The 21,983-nt window shown below is 45.9% G+C and overlaps 1 protein-coding gene across 1 annotated transcript in view; it reads left to right on the top strand.

Moving 5' to 3' along the window:
* Nucleotides 1-303: 303 nt before the first annotated feature.
* LOC129707178 (cadherin-22-like) overlaps nucleotides 304-21,983 on the top strand; it is a gene marked incomplete at its 5' end in the record, with an annotated part of 810,235 nt that continues 788,555 nt past the window's right edge. The window contains one exon of the mRNA XM_055651984.1: nucleotides 304-619. Within this exon, the coding sequence (XP_055507959.1) occupies nucleotides 304-619 (316 nt within the window). The remainder of the gene's footprint in view (nucleotides 620-21,983) is intronic.

Consider the following 21,983-nt stretch of genomic DNA (forward strand, 5'->3'; position numbering starts at 1 on the left):
GTGGGAGAGTCTAGGATTAGAGGATATTCCTTTAGGAAGGGATGAGGAGGAATTTATCTAGTCAGAAGGTGGTGAATCTGTTGAATTATTTTCCAAATAAGGCTGTCGAGGCCAAGTCAATGGATATTTTTAAGGCAGTGATAGATAGATTCTTGATTAGTGCAGGTGTCAGGGGTTTATGGGGAGAAGGCAGGAGAATGGGGCTATGAGTGAGAGCTAGGTCAGCCATGATTGAATGGTGTAGACTTGATGGGCCGAATGTCCTCATTCTGCTCCTATCACGTATGACCTTCTGAACTATAAGCATTTCTCTCTCTTTTCCAGATCCACTCAGATTCCGACAAAGGGGATGGCTCCATAAAGTACACCATATCAGGGGAAGGCGCTGGGACAGTCTTCATCATTGACGAGATTACTGGAGATATCCATGCCACAGAGCGATTGGATCGCGAAGAAAAGACCTACTACACCCTCCGTGCTCAGGCCCGTGACAAACTGACCGACAGGCCCCTGGAACCCGAATCGGAATTTATTATCAAAGTTCAGGATATAAATGACAGTGAACCCAAGTTTCTGGACGGACCTTATATCGGCAGCGTCCATGAATTGTCACCTGTAGGTAAGGGGAAATCAGCTGTTTTTGCACGTAGCTTCTTCATCTGTTGTAGATATCGTTCCGTGATGACACTGATGTTTACACATCTCTGCTTTATGTTTGCTCTGAACCTGAAGTCATGTTTGGCCCATGAGGGTCTTTGCACAGTGATGTCAACAAATCTATTCTTCAATGCAGTATTATTATTTTTTTTACACAAGCAGAAATCAGTTACCAATACAAAGGTAAGATAGATCTTTCTTGTACGATGTAACAAATTGATATGTGCTGGGAACACGAGTGAAATGATGATGATAATGCTTTTGGTAGCGTTTCTCAAAACGGGAAAGAAAATTAGATGTAAGTAAGTAAGTTTATTGGCCAAGTATTCACATACAAGGAATTTGCCTTGGTGCTCTGCCCACAAGTAACAACATGACAAACAGTGACAGTTACGAATGACTCGGAAAACACTAAACATTAATAATAATAAAACATTAATGATAAAACACCATTGATCAAGCATGTGAACCAACAAAATACCAGATCAAAGGGAGGCAATTAAACTGGAGAGACAACAATTTGCTGAACTGTGGAGGGAGAAGAAAGAAAGCAAAGCTATTATGCAGACGCAATGAGCCAAATTAGCCTCCTGTACTAATTCTCGGATGGTTACATACCCTGTATTTTCACAATGCAGAGTGCAGTATGAGCCACCCTACCACACAGAGTGGACTCAATGCAGGGCATCCTTTTGCAAATGGGTTTTGGTAGGAGGCAGCAACTCCTCTTGAGATGGTGTAAACAGCTTTGCTGAAGTCAACGTTGAATGCTCATTCTTCTCATCCTGCTGTCTTGCATATTAAAGGATCTATTTTTAGTGTGTATGTCAGGCAAAAAAAAAAAAATCCTATAATCTCCCACTTAGATTTGGAGATGGACGATCAATCTTTGGTTTCCAGACACATAATCATTCCAGTACCAGTACCTCCAAAGGTAACATACAACTTAACCATTTCAAATGAATTTCCTTCCTTCAGTAGTTTTTTTCTTAATCGAAACACGAATATATTTCAAATCAACAGATGTAATTAATGTAGTGGCAATTAGTGTACGACTATTGGCAAAGGCAATTTCTGACTGTTATCCGTGGATCAATTGCTGACTTAGTTAACAGGTGTGACCTTGAAGCTAATTGGCCTGCACTTGCCTGAGGTGTTGTTCTCAGCATCCACCCATGTGGTGAAATTGCAGATCGACCAGTGTACATTACTGTATGTTGCAGCAGTAAGGCTTGGATGAAACAGCGGTGAAGGGTTTCAAGGGCGATATACTTGTACCAGAAGTGACGTCAAAGTGTATGGTTAACAGCGACACTGTAACAGCGTTAATGTACAGAGAGATCTTGAGGTCCAAATTCATAGCTCTCTGAATGAGGCAACACAAGTAGATAGAATGGTAGAGGAATGGTGGAGGAGATGTGTCGTATGTGTGCATTCTATGATTGGGGCATTGAATATAGAGCCAGGAAGTTATGATGCAGCTTTGCCAGACTTTGGTTAGGTCATATTTGGAGTATTGCGTACAGTATTGTGGGATGAAGGGCCTGTTCCTGTGCTGCACATATCGATGTGCTATGTTCCAACATCCTGTGCGTGACTGATGCAGCAATTGTATCATTGGTGTAAGGGTGTTTTACCCGCTTGAGTTTCACAGCTGAATGTGCCTGGTCAAATGGTGGCTTAGAAGTAGACTTGCTGCCTTACAGTGCCAGAGACACAAGTTTGATTCTGCCTATGGGTGCTGCCTGTATGGAGTTTGTAAATTGACCCTCTGACTACGTAGGTTTTCTCCGGTGCTTCGGTTTAATCCCACATCTCAAAAGTGTTTGTAGGTTAATTAGCTTCTGTAAATTGTCCTTGGGTGTAGGATGGGACTAGTCATAGAGTCATAGTGATACAATGTGGAAACAAGCCCATCGGCCCAACTCACCCACACCAGCCTACAATGTCCCAGCTATACCAGTCCCACTTGCCTGCGCTTGGTCCATATCCCTGCAAACCAGTCCTATCCATGTACCTGTCTAACTGTTTCTAAAACGATGGGATAGTCCCTGTCTCAACTACCTCCTCTGGCAGCTTGTTCCATGCACCTACCACTCTTTGTATGAAAACGTTACCCGTCAGATTCCTATTAAATCTTTCCCCCTTCAACTTGAACCTATGTCCTCTGTTCCTTGACTCCCCCACTCTGGGCAAGAGATTCTGCGCATCTACCCAATCTGTTCCTCTCATGAACTTATACACCTATACAGGTATAAGATCTCATCCTCCTGCACTACAGAGAATGGAGACCCAGCCTACTCAACCTCTGCCTAAAGCTCTGACCCTCTAGTCCTGGCAACATTTTAAGAGCTATAGCGGCTCTGAACCAGCCCTGCTGAGTGCCTTCAGCCCCATGGACTGTCTCCCTTGGATGGTCACGTTGCTCAGACACATCTGCACTTTAGTCTGTTTTGAACTGTTTTGACTGTTTTACTGTTTTAATGTTCTTTTTACAAACCATGTTCTCGGGGTATCTAAATATAAATTTTATTAGGTATTTAAGTTATGACATCGTATGGAAGCCGCATACCAAATCTCGTTGCACTTATGTGCAATGACAATAAAATATATTATTATTATTATTATTATTACCTTTTGAAAGGAGATGAGAAGGAATATCTTTAGTCAGTGGGAGATGAATCTGTGGAATTCATAGCCACAGACGGCTGTGAACAGCAAGTCAATGAATATTTTTAAGACGGAGATTGACAGATTCTTGATTAGTAAGGGTGTCAGGGGTTATGGGGAGAAGGCAGTAGAATGTGGTTGAGTGGAAAAGATAGGTCAGCCATAATTGAACGGCGGAGTAGACTTGATGGGTCGAATGGGTTAATCCTGTTCCTGGAACGTATGAACTTATGAACTTGTATTTATTGGTAAATGCACAGATACAATGAGGTGAATGCACAATGAAAAATCTTTCTTGAAACCGCATCATGGATGCAAAGATTTAGACAGTGCACAAAAAAATGTAGATATCTATATTACTAAATCTCTGATCTTGACTGCTTTTGGCCCATGGTGCTGCGATTTCCGACAGAACGCCGCCACCTATGGCCGTCATTTTTGGCCACCTCGCTCAGAGCCCCCCTCCGCCTTACGGGTGCGGAGGATTTTTCCTATCGATGACAAATCAGAGAGATATTAATGTTTTTAAAAAAATCACCATTCTCTCTGCTGTCTCTGCTGGAGGGAGGGGGAAGGACTATAAAACCAGGAAGTGGTGTGCCTCACTCCTGCAAGATGGATGAAGCCAAGGGCCACGTCTCTCTGAATAAAACTGAACAAATGTCTACACAACTGTGAGTATCCTTAATGTGGTTTGAAAATGAAAATATGGTTTGTTTGAAGTAAAAAGGCACAGCCTGCAAATGGTTGTTTGAATGCTTTGACTTGAAGTTGAAAGGCACTACTTACTGCAAATGGTGGCATGAAGTTGAAAGGCACTTCTTACTGCAAATGGTGGCTTGGGTGCTTTGGCTTGAGGTTGAAAGGCACTATTTACTGCAAATGGTGGCTTGGGAGCTTTGGTTTAAAGTTCAAAATGCACTACTAATGCAAATGGTGGCTTGGGAGCTTTGGCTTGAAGTTAAAAAAAAATCACCATTCTCTTTGCTGCACCTGCTGGAGGGAGGGGAGGGACTATAAAACCAGGAAGTGGTGTGCCTCACTCACTCTCTGCAAGATGGATGAAGCCAAGGGTCACATCTCTCTGAGCTCTGAATAACACTGAACAAATATCTACACAACTGCGAGTACCCTTAATGTGGTTTGAAAAAGAAAATATTGTTTGTTTGAAGTAAAAAGGCCTGCAAATGGTTGTTTGGGTGCTTTGGCTTGAAGTTGAAAAGCACTACTTACTGCAAATGGTGGCATGAAGTTGAAAGGCACTACTTACTGCAAATGGTGGCTTGGGTGCTTTGGCTTGAGGTTGAAAGGCACTATTTACTGCAAATGGTGGCTTGGGAGCTTAGGTTTAAAGTTCAAAATGCACTACTAATGCAAATGGTGGCTTGGGAGCTTTGGCTTGAAGTTAAAAAAAATCACCATTCTCTCTGCTGCACCTGCTGGAGGCAGGGGGAGGGACTATAAAACCAGGAAGTGGTGTGCCTCACTCACTCTTTGCAAGATGGATGAAGCCAAGGGTCACATCTCTCTGAGCTCTGAATAACACTGAACAAATATCTACACGACTGTGAGTACCCTTAATGTGGTTTGAAAATGAAAATATTGTTTGTTTGAAGTAAAAAGGCACTGCCTGCAAATGGTTGTTTGGATGCTTTGGCTTGAAGTTGAAAGGCACTATTTACTGCAAATGGTGGCATGAAGTTGAAAGGCACTACTTACTGCAAATGGTGACGGGTGTTTTGCTTGAAGTTGAAAAGCACTTCTTACTGCAAATTGTGGCTTGGGTGCTTTGGGAGAGTTGATACAATTGCTCCTTCGCAGCTCCAGTAGGCCCGGGTTCAATCCCGACTATGAGTGCTCTCTGTACAAAGTTAGTCCGTTCCCCCTGTGGTTTTCTCTGATATCTTCAGTTTCTTCCCACACTCCAAGGATGTACAGGTATGTAGGTTAATTGGCTTGGTGTAAGTGTAAATTGTCCCTCTTGTGTGTAGGATAGTGTTAGCGTGCACACAGAGGTCGATGTGGACTCGTTGGGCCGAAGGGGTTTTTTCCGCGCTGTATCTCTAAACCAAACTCAACTAAACTAAATCTTCTGCAGGCTACATTTACAGTGAGTTCTAATCCATGATGTACTCTCGCCAAACCAATTAAATTGCTACTGACCTCATTCCTCACCTGGCAGGAAGTAATTAGATTGTGGCATTAAAGGTGCATGGCAGAACCTCAACTGCAGAATAAGACATTGAATAATAACATTGCTAGAAAATGATGCATCAATGGATTTCAATACCACATCCGCAGAATTTAAAAAATACAGTGCCATTTTAAAACAATGTGCAGCTGAAAACATACACTATAAATTGTATAAACGTATATACATACACTGACAATGACAATTAAAATTGAATCTGAATCTGAATCTGAATCTGAATTTAAAAATCCAGATCAATTTTGACTAACTGAGAAGAAGCCTTAGTTAGGCTAATTAAAGGTAGAAGGGTCTCGGCCCAAAACGTCACCCATTTCTTTTCTCCAGAGATGCTGCCTGTCCTGCAGAGTTACTCCAGCATTTTGGATCTGTCTAACTTAAAGGTACATGCTCTGTACTAAATAGAGCCACTACACACAATATGGAAGAGCTGATACCGCAACTGACAGCAGTAGTGCAGAGCAACAGGGAGAGAGAGAGACAAGGTGCAGAGAAAGATAATGGCAGCAAACAGCGATGGATCAAATGAACAACACCAAAGGAGATATAAATTAGGTTGATGAAGAAACAAAAACAGATTAGCATGCCTTGAAATGTCCTTTTTTTAGTAGGAGTAAGATTGCCAGGTTGTTTCAGGAGTTTTTATTTAATTTATTTGTTCATGACATTTCTGGCAATGTTGCCATTTATTCTGCATCGTCCATCCCTTGACTAGGATTTGTGCAGATGAGAGGTTGATAGTTGGCATGGGCTCCAGTCATGTTGAGTTTATTGGTTCAATAGTTCAATAGTTTTGTATTGTCACATATGCACGGCCCGGAGACATTCTGTTCCTCAACCCACAAATGCACAGTCGCCATATTTTGGCGCCGTTTGCAAAGAAAAAGAAAAAAAGTCCAAAGTCCGTTCCATGTGTCTTAAGTACTGGACAACTTCCGATCCAGGTAAGGCACTGTAAGCCCCCACTGCTCGCCCGACCACCTCCGTGTCTTGGATGTATGTTGAGTTAGAGGTTCAATTAAAGATTTTCCTAGCAGCAGCATCACTAGCACAGGGTGGGTTAAAGGGCTTGTTTCCGTGCTCTATGACTCTGACTCTATAACTAATTGCCCCTAATCTGAGAAGACTGTCCTGATTAATGGGCCCATGGTCACATCGAGATCAGAATAGCAGATTTCCTTGCCCAAAGGAAACCAATGTGGTTCTGTAAAAGTGTCTCGATTTCTAATGAGGATTAGTTTGTACCAATGCAACTGCCGGCTCCAACAACTGATTCTCCAGAAAACTACTGCTCCCCCCCTTCCCACAGGGGACCACAATAATGCCACCACTGGGTCTTGCTACCCTTTCCCCTATTCCAAGCATGCCCCTGCTCCTATTCCTCCCCACTCCTCTCTCCCTCTCCTGCCCCCACCCCATCCCTCTCTCCCCCACCCCCCTTCACCTCTCCCCCCCACCCCCCTCCATCTCTCCCCCTGACCCCTACCCCTGTCCCTCTTCCACTACACCTATCCCACTCTTCCCCTTCTCTCCCCCTTACCCCACCCCCCTCTCCCTCCCCCACCACTCTCTCCCCCCCTCCCTCCCCTCCCCTACCCCTGTCCCTCTTCCTCTACACCCTCTCCCCCTCCTTCCCCATTCTTCCACTTATCCCTCCCCACCCCCCACACCCATCTCCTCCCCACCCTTCCCACTCCCCTCCCCACTCTACCCCCTCTCTCCCTCCCTCCACACTCTTCACCCTTTCCCTGCTCCCCCCTCCTCTCTCCCCAATCCCCCCACCCCCAGCCCACTCTCATCCTCCCCTTCCCCCCTCTCCATCTCCCTCTCCTCCCCCCTCTCCCTCCTTCCCTCCCCCCCATATCCCTCCTCCCCTCCCACCCTCTCTCCCCCCTCTCCCACCCCTCTTCACCCCCATCTCCCCCCCACCCCCTTCCCCTCTTTCTTGCACCACTTCCCGCTTCACTCCATAGATGCTCCCGCACCCGCTGAGTTTCTCCAGCAATTTTGTCTACCAAGGAAGTACCACTGGAGTGTGACAGACTTTCTTGGCAAAGTCAATGGGTATTTTTAAAGTAGAGATAGATAGATGCTGCCTGACTCTTTGTGGAACTTGTGCTGTGCTGTATTGGAGAGATTCGTTCTCACATGATGGTGATGTTGTATTGAAAACAAGTCACTAAGTTAAAGAAGGACAGTAACGGGGAACTAAACCATCCTGGACACAATGTGTTTATGAGGTATATGGAAAAAAATATATAAATGATCTGAAGCTGGACACAAAATGATGGAGTAACTCAGCAGGACAGAAGCAGCTCTGGATAGAAGGAATGGATGACATTGAGTCTGACTCTCAGTCTGAAGAAGGGTCTCAGTTTTGACTGAAAACATCACCCATCCTTCTAACCCGAGATGCTGCCTATTCCGCGGGGACACTCCAACTCCAGATTGAAAAGTCTAGGCTTGTATTCACTGGAGTTTAGAAGGATGAGGGGGGTTCTTATAGAAACATATTATCAGAACTGAACAAGGAGGAGGACACAAATGCAGGCTCAGACACAGGGCAGATCAGTCTTCAGAGTTTAATCGGTCCAAGTCGGTACACAGGTAAGCAAAACAGAGGCAACAGTACAATCTAGGAGCAGGCAAAAAACAGAAGTCGAAAAACAGGCAATGGTCGAGGTCACAAGATTTCTAGAGCTGGAACGAGGTGATACCAAGTAGCATACACGACAAACTGGCAATGAGAACTAAAACACAAAGGGCTTAAATACAGACTAGCAGGGGATAACGAGACACAGGTGAAACACATCAGGGCGGGGCCAATAATCACATGAGGGTAAACGACCTGACAGGAAATGGGACCTGAAACAAGAGGAGATGTGAGACACCAAAATAAAACAAGAATGCACACTCTAATACTAAAAAACAATAAGAAACAGAAACTAGATCAAACCCGAGACCTGACAGATATAAAATTATAAAAGGACTGGACAAGCTAGATGCAGGAATTTTTTCCCAATGTTGGGCGAGTCCAGAACCAGGGGCCACAGTCTTAGAATAAAGGGGAGGTAATTTAAGACTGAGGTGAGAAAAACGTTTTCATCCAGAGAGTTGTGAATTTATGGAATTCCCTGCCACAGAGGGCAGTGGAGGCCAAGTCACTGGATGGATTTAAGAGAGAGTTAGATAGAGCTCTAGGGGCTAGTGGAGTCAAGGGATATGGGGAGAAGGCAGGCACGGGTTATTGATAGGGGACAATGGCCTCCTCCTCCACCTATTTTCTATGTTTCTATATGTCTATCTTCGGTTTAAATCTGCATCTGCAGTTCCTTCCTAGACAAATAAATGATCAGTTCTTGGTTGCAGGGAGTTATTTCAATTTTTTTCTGAAGATACAAAGCATAACATTGTGAAAGCGGGTGCAGGATTGCATCTGACCTCAGGAGAAAAACTTGCTGCCTTAATGTTTTAATATTACATAGCAGATCTTATTGCAGCTTTAAGAATGGTCAAACCAGAGCTATCCTTAAAATTGCAGTCGCCATATAGTTTATGAAAGGTGAGAGAGTAAATTTCATAAATTAATGGTCTTGACAGCAAGGTACATTTGGATGCAAATTGGATAATACCTACAGGTATCATCAATGTCATTGTAAATCCACATTTTCCAGCTCACTCTAAATATTCAAGTTAATGTATATGATCCACAGTTGGCAAAACGGTGCCTCTGCAGAATAATTATTTTGCATCAATCATTTCATTTCTTTGGATGTTTAAAGGTGCAAACTTCAATTTATCCGTGATGTTTATTGATGGGAATTAGAAGTAATCCGTCTGGGTTGAAGGGGGGAGTACTTGGAAGTTAACAATTTTCTCATTGTCATCCCATTGCGACTCAATCACACAAAAACAATTGGACGTAACCACTTTATTGACCCTGGTTGATGGTCAACACACTGTTTCTCAGACTCAGTCGCACATTTCAATTCGTAGAAATGTTAATGGTGAGAAACTGAAACCTGCATTTACAGGGCTGCCAACATTGGGTGAGAGTTGGGAGTGAGATGCGAGAAACCAAGCCCGAGGGAGTATAGCGTGACGAAGCCGGGGGGGGGGGGGGGAGAGGTTTTGTCCCCCTCCCATTGGTACGGAAAATTTGCATTTACCAGCTTGAAATTGTGCAACATGGTGCATACTGTAGCGAGTCTTTTAACTTACACTTGAATGCAATATATATGCTTTAAATTGGATTGGAGCGTTTTTGAAAGGGGGGAGGCTGTGCGATCACTGATCACTGGCCTTGGGGGTACCTGGTGAGGGAGTGGAGCAACCGAGTGGGGAGAGGGTGTGGAAGAAGGGGATCCCCCCTCCCAGGGTAGGAACTTTTTGAAATTTGATGTATTAAAATCATGTTTTAGTGCACTGTAGAAGTATGATTTCAATGTTTTTTGTATGAAGTATTTTTAAGAGGTAACTTTTTAAGGGGTAACTTTATCCACACAAAGGGTGATGGGTGTATGGAACAAGCTGCCAGAGGAGGTAGTTGAGGCAGGGACCATCCCAACATTTAAGAAAAAGTTAGACTGATACATGGATAGGACAGGTTTGGAGGTATGGACCAAAAGCAGGTGGCGTAGCTGGGACATGTTGGCGGGTGTGGGCAAGTTGCGCCGAAGGGCCTGTTTTCACACTGTATCACTCTATGACTACATTATACCTCCACCATGCATGAATGCTTCAAAATCAAATGATCGAGTTTTATTGCCATATACTCAAGCATAGAAACATAGAAAATAGGTGCAGGAATAGGCCATCGGCCCTTCGAGCCAGCACTGCCATTCAATATGATCATGGCTATTCATCTAAAATCAGTACCTTTCCTGTTTTTTCCCCATATCCCTTGATGTTGTTAGCCCCAAGAACTAAATGTAACTCTCTCTTGAAAACATCCAGTGAATTGGCCTGCACTGCCTTCTGTGGCAGAGAATTCCACAGATTCACAACTCTCTGCGTGAAGAAAGTTTGTTCTCATCTCAGTCCTACCCCCCCCCTCCCCCCCCCCCCCCCCCCCCACCCCCCCCCCCCCCCCCCCCCCCCCCCCCCCCCCCCCCCCCCCCCCCCCCTTATTATTAAACTGTGACCCATGGTTCTGAACGCCCCCAACATCAGGAACATTTTTCCTGCAGTTATAGTAAGTGAAAATCTAGCAGGCAAGCAGGGTGCTTTCACCATCCACCCCATTTGAAATCCACTATCTTCCACCGTATCTACCCAGTGCTTGGTACTTACTTCCAGCAGCCACTGGTTGTCCTCCAGGATGCACCGAGCCGCAGCCTGATCCACCTGGGCAAATTTGGCACAGAGACTCTCACGGCAGCGGCGCAACGCTTCGACGCCTCCGACGGCCCGGGACTCTTGCACTGAGGCTGCTCCATGGCCGGAGCTGCAGTGAGCGACTCGCCAGCCCGGAAAACACTCTCCAGCCCCGCTCCCCGTCCGCATCTGTCCTCGCCACTGCTTCTGCTTCCAACACCCGCGGCCCCTGCAGTTGACATAAGGTTTGAAATTTTCGTTGATCACAGAATTTCTCACAACAGAGCGAGAGAAATTTGTGATCAGCGTGAGAATTTGGTGAAATGCGTGATTCTCACGCTCAATGCATAGAAGTTGGCAGCCCTGCCTCTCTATCCCCCTCTCCCTCTCTTCCCCTCTCTCTATCCCCCTCTCCCTCTCTTCCCCTCTCCCTCTCTTCCCCTCTCCCTCTCTTCCCCCCTCCCTCTCTTCCCCTCTCCCTCTCTCTCTCCTCTCTCTCTTCCCCTCTCTCTCTTCCCCTCTCTCTCTTCATCTATCTCTCTATCTATCTCTCTATCTATCTATCTATCTATCTATCCCCTCTCTCTCTTCCCCTCTCTCTCTTCCCCTCTCTCTCTTCCCCTCTCTCTCTTCCCCTCTCTCTCTTCCCCTCTCTCTCTTCCCCTCTCTCTCTCTCCCTCTCTCCCCTCTCTCTCTCCCCCTCTCTCTCTTCTCCCTCTCTCTCTTCCCCTCTCTCTCTCTCATTCTCTCTCTCTTCCCCTCTCTCTCTTCCCCTCTCTCTCTTCCCCTCTCTCTCTTCCCCTCTCTCTCTCCCCTCCCTCTATCTATCTCTCTATCTATCTCTCTCTCTATCTCTCTTCCCTCTCTCTCTCTTCCCCTCTCTCTCTTCCCCTCTCTCTCTTTCCTCCTCTCTCTTCCCCTCTCTCTCTTCCCCTCTCTCTCCCTCCCCCTCTCTCTCTCTTCCCCTCCCTCTCTCTCTCCTCCCCTCTCTCTCTCTCTCCACCCCTCTCTCCCTCCCCTCTCTCTCTCTCTTCCCCTCTCTCTCTCTCTCTCTCTCTCTCTTCCCCTCTCTCTCTCTCCCCCTCTCTCTCTTCCCTCTCTCTCTCTTCCCCCTCTCTCTCTCTCCTCTCTCTCTCTCTCCTCTCTCTCTCTCTCTCTCTCTCTCTCTCTCCCTCTCTTCCGCTCTCTCTCTATTTCTCTCCCATCTCTATCTTTCTCTCCCTCTCTCTCTCCCCCTCTCTCTCCTCTCCCCCTCTCTCTCTCTCCTCCTCTCTCCCCGTCTCACCCCTCCCACTCTCTCCACTTCCCTCTCCCTCCTCTCACCCCTCTCTCTCTCCCCACTGTCTCCCTGTCTCCTTCCCCTCTCTCTCTCTCTCCACCTCCCTTTGAGAGTCTGTCCCTTCGGCACAGAGACCCTCGCGGCAGCGGCGCTTCCGATGGCTCCGCGGCCCGGGACACTCGCACTGTCCTGAGCGCTCCATGGCCAGAGCTGCAGCGAGCGACTCGCAGCGCCGCAAACACTCGCAAGTCCCGGCTCCCCGCATCTGTTCCCGCCGCTGGTTCTGCTCCCATCCCTCCCGCAGCCCCGGCTCTCCAACACCCGCGGACCATGCAGTTTATCCGAGTTTTGAAATTTTCGTTGATCACAATATTTCTCACCACTGAGCGTGAGAAATTTCTGATCAGTGTGAGGGCGTGAGAGTTTGCTTGAGGGCGTGAGTCTCACGCTCAAAGTGTGAGAGTTGGCAGCCCTGCATTTATATGGTGCCTCATGCCACACAGAAAGTCAAAACTGTGTTTGACAAAATGTTACAGTTCACACCACATAGTCTTTTAAGTTTAGTTTAGTTTAGTAACACATTGCGGAAACAGGCCCTTCTGCCCACCAGTTCTGTGTCGACCAACAACACCCACACGCTAACACCATCCTACACACACTGGGAACAATTTACATTTATACCGAGCCAATTAACCTACAAACCTGTTCGCATTTGGAGTGTGGGAGGAAACCGGAGATCCCGGCGAAAACCTGCGCAGGTCACGGTGGGAATGTACAAACTCTGTACAGACAAGCGCCCACAGTCAGGATCGCCAGGGTCTCTGGCGCTGTAAGGCAGTAGCTCTACCGCTGCGCCATCGTGCTGTCCCTTAGTCGGAGGGTCGCTGTTGACATAATTCACCTTTCATGTTCATGGAACATTGAACAGTAATAGTTATCTTGGTCCCATAAGTCTTCAAGAGAATTCATAACCTAAAATGAATCTAAACATGAATTAAGAAAGTTGCTGGAGGTAAAATTTAAAACTATACTAAAGAGCACAGATGTATCTGTTGACATCAATGCACCAACATGTTAAATAGGAATTGGAGCTTCATTATGCAAAGCCATTAATTGATTCGGTATCTTTGCAACTACCTAGCAGAAACATGGTATGGTACATTATTTGTCATCTGTACCGAGGTGCAGGGAAATTCATTTTGTATACAGTTCAGTACAAGTATCACTATATATGTAAGCACTTCTATACATATTAGATAAGCATCTCAGACACAGTACAAGTGTGCAGCAGTCGTACACTGAGACAGTATACAGAGTCACCAGTTTGGCGACATTTTCAAGTCCCAGATTGTTGGAAGTGCAGGGATCTTGATCTGACCATGAAGGTCTGTTGGCCTGGTGACGTTTCAGGGTCGGCCTGGCCGTGCGTGCGTAGCCGTGGTGTCCTCCGCTGCTGTAGTCCATGTGCGGTCCACATGCTCGGCCCTCTTGCAACAAACAAGCAACAAACATTTGTGACGGGTCCTGTGAAAGGCCCTGCTGTCTGCCACATTCAGTCAGGAATGATGGTTGGGAACAGGGGTGCATCCTGGTTTCTATGGATAGTGGACTCCAGCAAAGTGCAAGGCAGGGCAAACACCATTGCCTGAAATGCTGAGTGGGTTTATTTCCCTTGGGATCCATCTGTGAGCCCTTCTACCACAGATGCCTGGTCCCAATCAATCTTACTTGTGTTCATTCGCAGGATGTGGATGTTGTTGGCAAGATCAACATGAATTATTCTCGCCCCCATTGGCATGGGATCCAGGGAGAGCTGGCTGACTGGGTAGAGAATTGGCTTTATGAATGGAAGCAGAGGGTGATGACGAAAGGTTGCTTTTGGACTCCAGGCCTGGCTCTTAGTGATGTGCCCCAGGATCAGTGCTGGGCTCATTGGTGTTTCTGGTTTATTTCAATGATTTGGACGAGATTGCCGAAGGCACAATGACTAAGTTTGCAGATGATACTAAAGGTGGGTGGTTGCTGTAGTAGTGAAAATGGTTATCAGAAATTACAGCAGAATCAGTCGGGCAAGTGAGCTGTGGAATGGTGAATGGGGTCTATAAAGTGATAATGTATGGGGCAAACTAGGACAGGACCTTCACATTGAATGGCAGGTCCCTGGGGAGTGTTGTAGAGCAGAAAGATCCAGGAGTACAAGTACAGACTTCCTTGAAAGTGGCGTCACAACTAGAAAGGGTGGTCAAGGCTTTTAGTAGTTTGGGTTTTTAGTACAGAAATCACAGTTACACAAGACGTTGGTAGCACTGTATTTAGAGTATTGTGTTTAGTTTTGGTCATCCAGCAATGGGAGGGATGTTGTTAAGGTACAAAGAGTTCAGAAAAGATTTATGAGGATGTTGCCAGGACTTGAGGGCCTGAGCTATAGGGAGAGGTTTGGCAGGCTCGGACTATATTCCTTGGAGCGCAAGCAGATGAGGGGCCCATCTTATCAAGATCATGAGTGGAATAGATAGGGTAAATGCGTCCTTTACCCAGAGTAGGGGAATCAAGCACCAGGGGACTTGGTTTAAAGTGAGAGGTGTAAGATTCAATAGGAACCTGAAGGGGGACTTTTCCCATACAGGGAGTGGTGGATATATGGAATGAGCTGCCAGAGAAGATTGTTGAGGCAGATACGATAACAACATTGAAAAAAAAACACTTGGGCAGGTTCATGGATAGGAAACATTTAGAGGGCTATGAGCCAGACACAGGCAGGTGGGTCCATTGGTTGTACGAGCAGAATGAGGCCATTCGGCCATTCAAGTGTAGTATAACATTGAATCATGCCTGATTAGTCTTTGCCTCTTAACCCCATTCTCCTGTCTTCTTCCCATAACCCCTAGTGTAGATGGGGCATCTTGTTCAACATGGGCAAGTTGGGTTAAAGGTCCTGTTTCCATTCTGCATTACACCAAGACTATGATTATTACTTTGTTTCCACTTGTCCCTGCTCCTGTCACCCTGTTCCTTTTCCAGTCTCCACCTCCTCCGTCTGCCTATTGCTTACCCCTCCTTACTACGAGTCCCTTATTGTTCGACCACCTCTTTCCCATCCATGCACCCATCTGGTCTACATTTCATTCCCCATCTACCTTCTTTATCAGATGCCACAACTTGAACCCTTTTATAACCATATAACCATATAACAATTACAGCACGGAAACAGGCCATCTCGACCCTTCTAGTCCGTGCCGAACACATAATCTCCCCTAGTCCCATATACCTGCGCTCAGACCATAACCCTCCATTCCCTTCCCATCCATATAACTATCCAATTTATTTTTAAATGATAAAAACGAACCTGCCTCCACCACCTTCACTGGAAGCTCATTCCACACAGCTACCACTCTCTGAGTAAAGAAGTTCCCCCTCATGTTACCCCTAAACTTCAGTCCCTTAATTCTCATGTCATGTCCCCTTGTTTGAATCTTCCCTACTCTCAGTGGGAAAAGCTTTTCCACCTTATTTTCTCCACTTATCACCTCCTGGCTTGGTTCTTATCTCCACCCCTCTCCAACCTGACTCATCTGCCCATCGACCCTTCCTCACCTGAATCCACCTATTTCTTGCCAGCTCTTGCCCAACCCTTTCCCCTCAAGGCTTTCAACCAGATATCTCCCCTCTACTCCATCAATCTGAAGAATGGTCCCGGTCATAACCATCGTCTGCCCATTTCCCTCCATAGATGCTGCCTGGCAACTTTAGTTTAGTTTAGTTTTGTGATACAATGCAGAAACAATTCTGTCCACCAATTCCACGCCGACCAGCGATCCCCACACAGTAACGTTATACATCAAGGAAAATTATACAATTGTACCAAGCCAATTAGCCTACAAACCAATACGTCTTTGGAGTGTGGACAGAAACCAGGAGATCCCGGAGAAAATCCACGCAGGTCATGGGGAGAACGTACAAGCTCCGTACAGACAAGCACCCGCAGTCAGGGTCGAACCCGGGTCTCTGGTACCGTGAGGCAGCAGCTCTAACACTGCGCAACTGTGTTACAACTGTGCTGCCATTTGACCGTTCAACCAAAAGTTTTTTTTGTGCCCGCAAGATGGCGGAATCACGGACCAGAGGACATGGGTTCAAGGCGAAGATGAAATGATTTAATGGGAATCTGAGGGGTAACATTTTTCACACAAAGGGTGGTGGGTGTATGGAACAAGCTGTCAGATGAGGTAGTTGAGGCTGGGACTATCCCAACGTTTAAGAAACAGTTAGATACATGGATTGGACAGGTTTGGAGGGATATGGGTCAAACGTGGGCAGGTGGGACTAGTGTAGCTGGGACATGTTGGCCGGTGTGGGCAAGTTGGGCCGAAGGGCCTGTTTCACTCTATGACTATGACTTTAAGATTGTAGCAAACGCAGGTTCTCGCATCTCTCTTGACTTTTGAAGAAGTGGACAGAGCGAGCAGCAAGTGTTAAGGCAGCACAGCCATAAATAGTAGAGCAGTGTCGGGGAGCGGGTGGCTGCCTCTGGCTTTAGTTCCTACGCCGTGTGCATCTTTAAGCTGCTCACAGGATTGAAATGTCATTGCTGACAACTTCAGCACTGATTTTCAAATCAGGTGTTCGAAGAGAAACAGCAACAATGTTAGGTCGAAACCTGTGAGCATCATTGATATTCACAAATTAATCAGACATTTCCAGTCCCCGAGACCAATTGCCTTTTACTCAAGGTGAACTCTAGTTGGCAAACCAATGCTGATTGAAATGATTTCTCAGGACTCTTTTCCTCTGTGGAGTAATTAAACAAACGTAACCCAAATTAAAACAGCTGTAATTAAGTCTTCCATAAAACAAATACATCTGGCACATAGAAAACAATTGCAAGATCTTGGCTTCAAGCACATTCTACAGTGTGCAGTTACTGGAGCCGAAAATTAGAAATGTATTAAGAGAACAGTCTTGTTTAAAATTTCATTGAAGGTGCTGTAATTTCATTGAGATGAGATAGATGCATAGAAATACAACTAATACAACAATTATGCATTTTGTGCTGCAGAATCTAATCAGAAAACCAATTGCTAGATGTGATTCTTTACATGATTCAAGGTCTCTTGTGTGTATGACGTGAGGGAGCATAACAAGAGGCCCTTCAGCCCAACTCATCCATGCCAGCCACGTAGCCAAACTCAGCTAATCCCACTTGGCTACAGCTGGTCAATATCCTTTAGACCTTAGGTTTTAGAGATACAGTGTGGAAACAAGCCCTTTGGCCCATTGGGTCAGCGATCACACCGAACACCAGCCCCATCCTACACATTGGTGACAATTTACAATTTACAGAAGCCAATTAACCTACAAACCTATACATCTTTGGAGTGTGGGAGGAAACCGGAGCACTCGGACAAAACCCACGCAGGTCACGGGAAGAAGGTACAGACAGTACCTGTAGTCAGGATCTGTGTGGGTGTCAAAGGAGAAGGCAGGAGTATGGGGTTAGGAGGGAGAGATAGATCGGCCATGATTGAATGGCAGAGTAGACTTGATGGGCCAAATGGCCTAATTCTACTCCTATCACATGATCTTATTATCAAACCAGGGTCTCTGGCACTGTAAGGCAGAAACTACACCACTGGGTGAGGCAGCAACTATGCCACTGCACCACTCTGCTGTCCTCCAACACGTTCCTATTCATGCAGACATACAAAGCTGGAGTAACTCAAAGGGACAGGCAGCATCTCTGGAGAGAAGGAACGGGTGACGTTTTGGGTCAAGACCATTCTTCAGACTTCCTTCTCTCGCTCCTTCTCTCTAGAGATGCTGCCTGTCCTGCTGAGTTACTCCAACATTTTGTGCCTATCTTCGGTGTAAACCTGCATCTGCAGTTCCTTCCTACTCCTATTCATGTAGTTGTCTAAGTGTCTTTTAAATGGTTTAATTGTACTCGCTTAGACCACTTCCTTTGGCAGCTTGTTCCAGGTGCCCAACATCTTTTGTGTAGAAAAAGCTGTCCCTCAGGATCTCTCTCACTGTTTAGACTCCACTATCTAGGGGATATTGGGGACAAGACTATGCTCCTCACGAATTTATAAACCTCAATATAATCGCCCCTCAGCCTCCTACTCTCCCGCCACACCTTGTATCACAAACCCGCCAGATCCAGTAACATCGTCAAAAATAGACAAAAGAGCTGGAGAAACTCAGCGGGTGCAGCAGCATCTATGGAGCAAAGGAAATAGGCAACGTTTTGGGCCAAAACGTTGCCTATTTCCTTCGTTCCATAGATGCTGCTGAACCTGCCGAGTTTCTCCAGCACTTTTGTCTACCTTCGATTTTCCAGCATCTACAGTTCCTTCTTAAACATCCTCGAAAAGCTCTTCTGCACCCTTTCAAGTTTAATGACATCAGATCATGGGGTAAAGACAGGAGATGTATGTATGCGTTGTGGTTCCGAGACTGTTGATGTTGTTGGGAAGCAAGAACATGAAGATTCAGGATTGATTTAGGGCATTGAAGACGGATGTTTTAATTATCTTGATGTGGGAGTTGGAAGTTGGGCTCAGGGGCTGGCTGTGACAAAGAGATATTGAATTACACAGCATGGAAACAAGCCCTTGGGTCTAAATCGTCCATGCCAGCCAAGATGGTGATCCAAACTAATCCCCTTAGCCTGCATTAGGCACATATACTTAGGGTACCACAGTGGCGCAAGATGGCACTGTGGCGCAGCTAGTAGAGTTGTTGCCTGGCAGTGCCAGAGACCTGGGTTCGATCCTGACATCAGTTGCTGTGTAGAGTTTGCACGTTTTCCCTGTGACAGATTTCCTTGAGGTGCACTGATCACCTCCCATAACCCAAAGATGTGCAGATTTGCAGGTTAATTGGACTCTGTAAATTGTCCCGTGTGGAGGCTGTGGATGAGAAAACACTGAAAAGAGTCCATTCCTCGTCATCATGTGCTAGATTGGGGCTCATACAATTTTAAGTTTTACACAGGGTTCATTTAAGCAAAGCCAGGCTTGCTGACATATATCCAAGGACAGGTGCTGGCTGTGACAGGTGCTCCTTCTCTCCAGCCAATCTAGCTCATGCATTCTGGCCTTGCCCCAAACTTGGTAACTATTGGGCAGTGGTTTTTAAACCATCAGTGATGTCCTTGGGATGACAGTGAGACCTTGCCCGCTTGTAGCTGTATTTGGTGTAGCAGATGTTTTTTTTAAGGCTAGAAAAGATTAAATTCACAAAGTTTTATTTGAAATGGGAACCCTTTTTTATCATACTTTGAGAGTCTAAAGGAACTACCTATTGACTGAGGGCACTTAACAGTAAGTGTGGAGCCGCCTTTATTCTGTTTTGTTACTTTATTATTGTTAAAATGTGCATTTGATTTTTTTGATATATTTGTATTGTGCAAACATTAGCTGCCAAGAGGTGTTTAGGGAGGGTGGGTTAGGGTTATTTTTTAATTTTTATATATAAAAAACAAAATGGAGGGAAATGTAATGCCATCCTCCGATAAAAATAAATTATTAATTAAAAAAAAAAGAGAAAGTGCGATAACATGGAGCAAGTGTGAAGGGGTAATCAGTGGCCAGTGTGGACGGAGGACCAAGGGCCTGTCTCCATGCTGTATCTCTGAAACAAACTAAACTAAACTACAAACCTTTCCTTTTCTTGTACCTTCCAAATGCCTTTGAAACATTGTAACTTCCTCTCGTTCAACATAGACACCACTCTTGAGGGCCTAAGGTACACAAAAAAGCTGGAGAAACTCAGCGGGTGCAGCAGCATCTATGGAGCGAAGGAAATTATTTCCTTCGCTCCATAGATGCTGCTGCACCCGCTGAGTTTCTCCAGCTTTTTTGTCTACCTTCGATTCTCCAGCATCTGCAGTTCCTTCTTAAACTCTTGAGGGCCTGTCCCACTTAGGAACATTTTTAGGCGAGTGCAGGAGACTCTGCGCTCGCCTCATGCTCGCCACATGTTCGCCACATGTTCGCTGGTGGTCTCTGGTGAGTCTCCATCATGGTCACGAGGAGTTCCCGCATTCTGGATACTAGTCACGGCCTCAGAATGGTCGCCGCAAATTTATTAACGTGTTGAAAATTTTTCTGTGACCAAAAATTGGTCGCCATGGAGAAAATCGATAATCCTGTAGTTGTAGGTGCAGTTGTAGTGGGGTCACCATGTAGTTATGGGTAGTCAAGGTACTCGTAGATAGTTTTAGTTAATCGCCTTTGCTGACTGGGCATTTTCATTCGCTCATTGGGGAAAGAAAAAGTAAGCACGAGTTTTCTGAACCAAGGACAACCGACCGGTAATGTTAAATGTCTGCCGAACTTCACAGCCGTGTATCTCTGGCTTATTAAAAGTTGTCTAGCTTTTTTTAATTATCCACTCCTTCTTCCCCCTTCTACCTCCCCTTCTCCCCCCCCTCCCCCCTCTTTTAAAGGACTTACTGCACACTGTGCTAGCCGACTTAACCTTCCTGTTCATCGTGGTGTGTGTCATTATCACCTTGGCTTTGCACCGTGAATTTCAGACAGCGCTCCCCTGCTTTCCCTGGCCCCTGCTTTTGCGATGTGTGTGTGTGTGTGTTCCAGTCTGACAGTCAATTCAATTCAATTCAAAGCACTTTATTCGTCCCCGAGAGGCAATTTAAAAAGGCGCATTACAGTAGCTTTTTAAAAAGGGACACAATCAACAAACATAAGCAGCACGCATACTGCACAATCAACCAGCACACGCATTTCACAGACACACTGCACAATCACACAACACACACCGCACATCAACATTCAACACATAGCAATAGTTTTAAAGTGCTTCCTAAGTGCTTCAATTTAAAAAGAGCATATAGAAGGTTATTTCATTTCATATGTTCATGAGTCAGTGATCAGCATTAAAAAGCTGGACAGCCCTGGGGATGAAGGTTGCCTTCCTCCTCTGTGTCCGGCAACCCGGACAGCGGAGTCTGCGTCCTGAGGGGAGCCACTAAAACTCAGGAAACAGGATGTGAGAGGGGTCCTGAAGAATCCTGCGTGTTAACTTTACAGACTGTTGGTCGCATAGGGCAGTGAGAGTTCGGACGGGCTGCTCAATGATTTTTGAGCAGACCTTGACCACATTCAACAGGCGGTTTCTGTTTTGCAGGGTGATGGAGTGGAACCAGCTAGTGAAAGAGAAGGTTATTACATTTTCAATGAATGCGTAGTATAATGTAGTGAGAATGTCTTTGTTAATCCCAAATGACTTCAGCTTCCTGAGTAGGTACTGTCTCTGATGGCACTTTTTAAGGATTTCCTCTATGTTAGAGGAAAACCTTAGCAGGTTGTCGAAGGCTGTTCCCAGGTATTTGTATACCTCCACTATCTCCACTGGCTCCTGCTGGATGATAGTGGTGGCTGCCTCAGCCATCTGTCTCTGTTGGGGGGAGAAAGTCACAATTATGTCCTTGGTTTTGCTTATATTTAGCTCAAGCCAAGACTTTTCACACCGTACTATAAAGTCCTGCAGGGCTGAGCTGTGATGTTGTGTGTGGCTGGGAAGAAGAGACAGGAGAACTGTGTCATCAGCAAATTTTACAAAGTGGCAGTTTGGTTGGGTGGATCTGCAGTCATCAGTGTAGAGAATGAAGAGAAGTGGGGAGAGGACACAGCCTTGTGGAGAGCCAGTGAAGGTGAAGAGGGTGTCGGACAAGGTGTGGTTCACCAACACCCTCTGTGATCTGTTGGTGAGGAAGTTGGTGAGGAGGTGAGGAGTCGCTGTTCCAGTGTGTGTGTGTGTGTGTGTGTGTGTGTGTGTGTGTGTGTGTGTGTGTGTGTGTGTGTGTGTGTGTGTGTGTGTGTGTGTGTG

Source organism: Leucoraja erinacea, chromosome 21, assembly GCF_028641065.1.
Source record: "Leucoraja erinacea ecotype New England chromosome 21, Leri_hhj_1, whole genome shotgun sequence".
In the NCBI taxonomy this organism is placed as follows: domain Eukaryota; kingdom Metazoa; phylum Chordata; class Chondrichthyes; order Rajiformes; family Rajidae; genus Leucoraja; species Leucoraja erinaceus.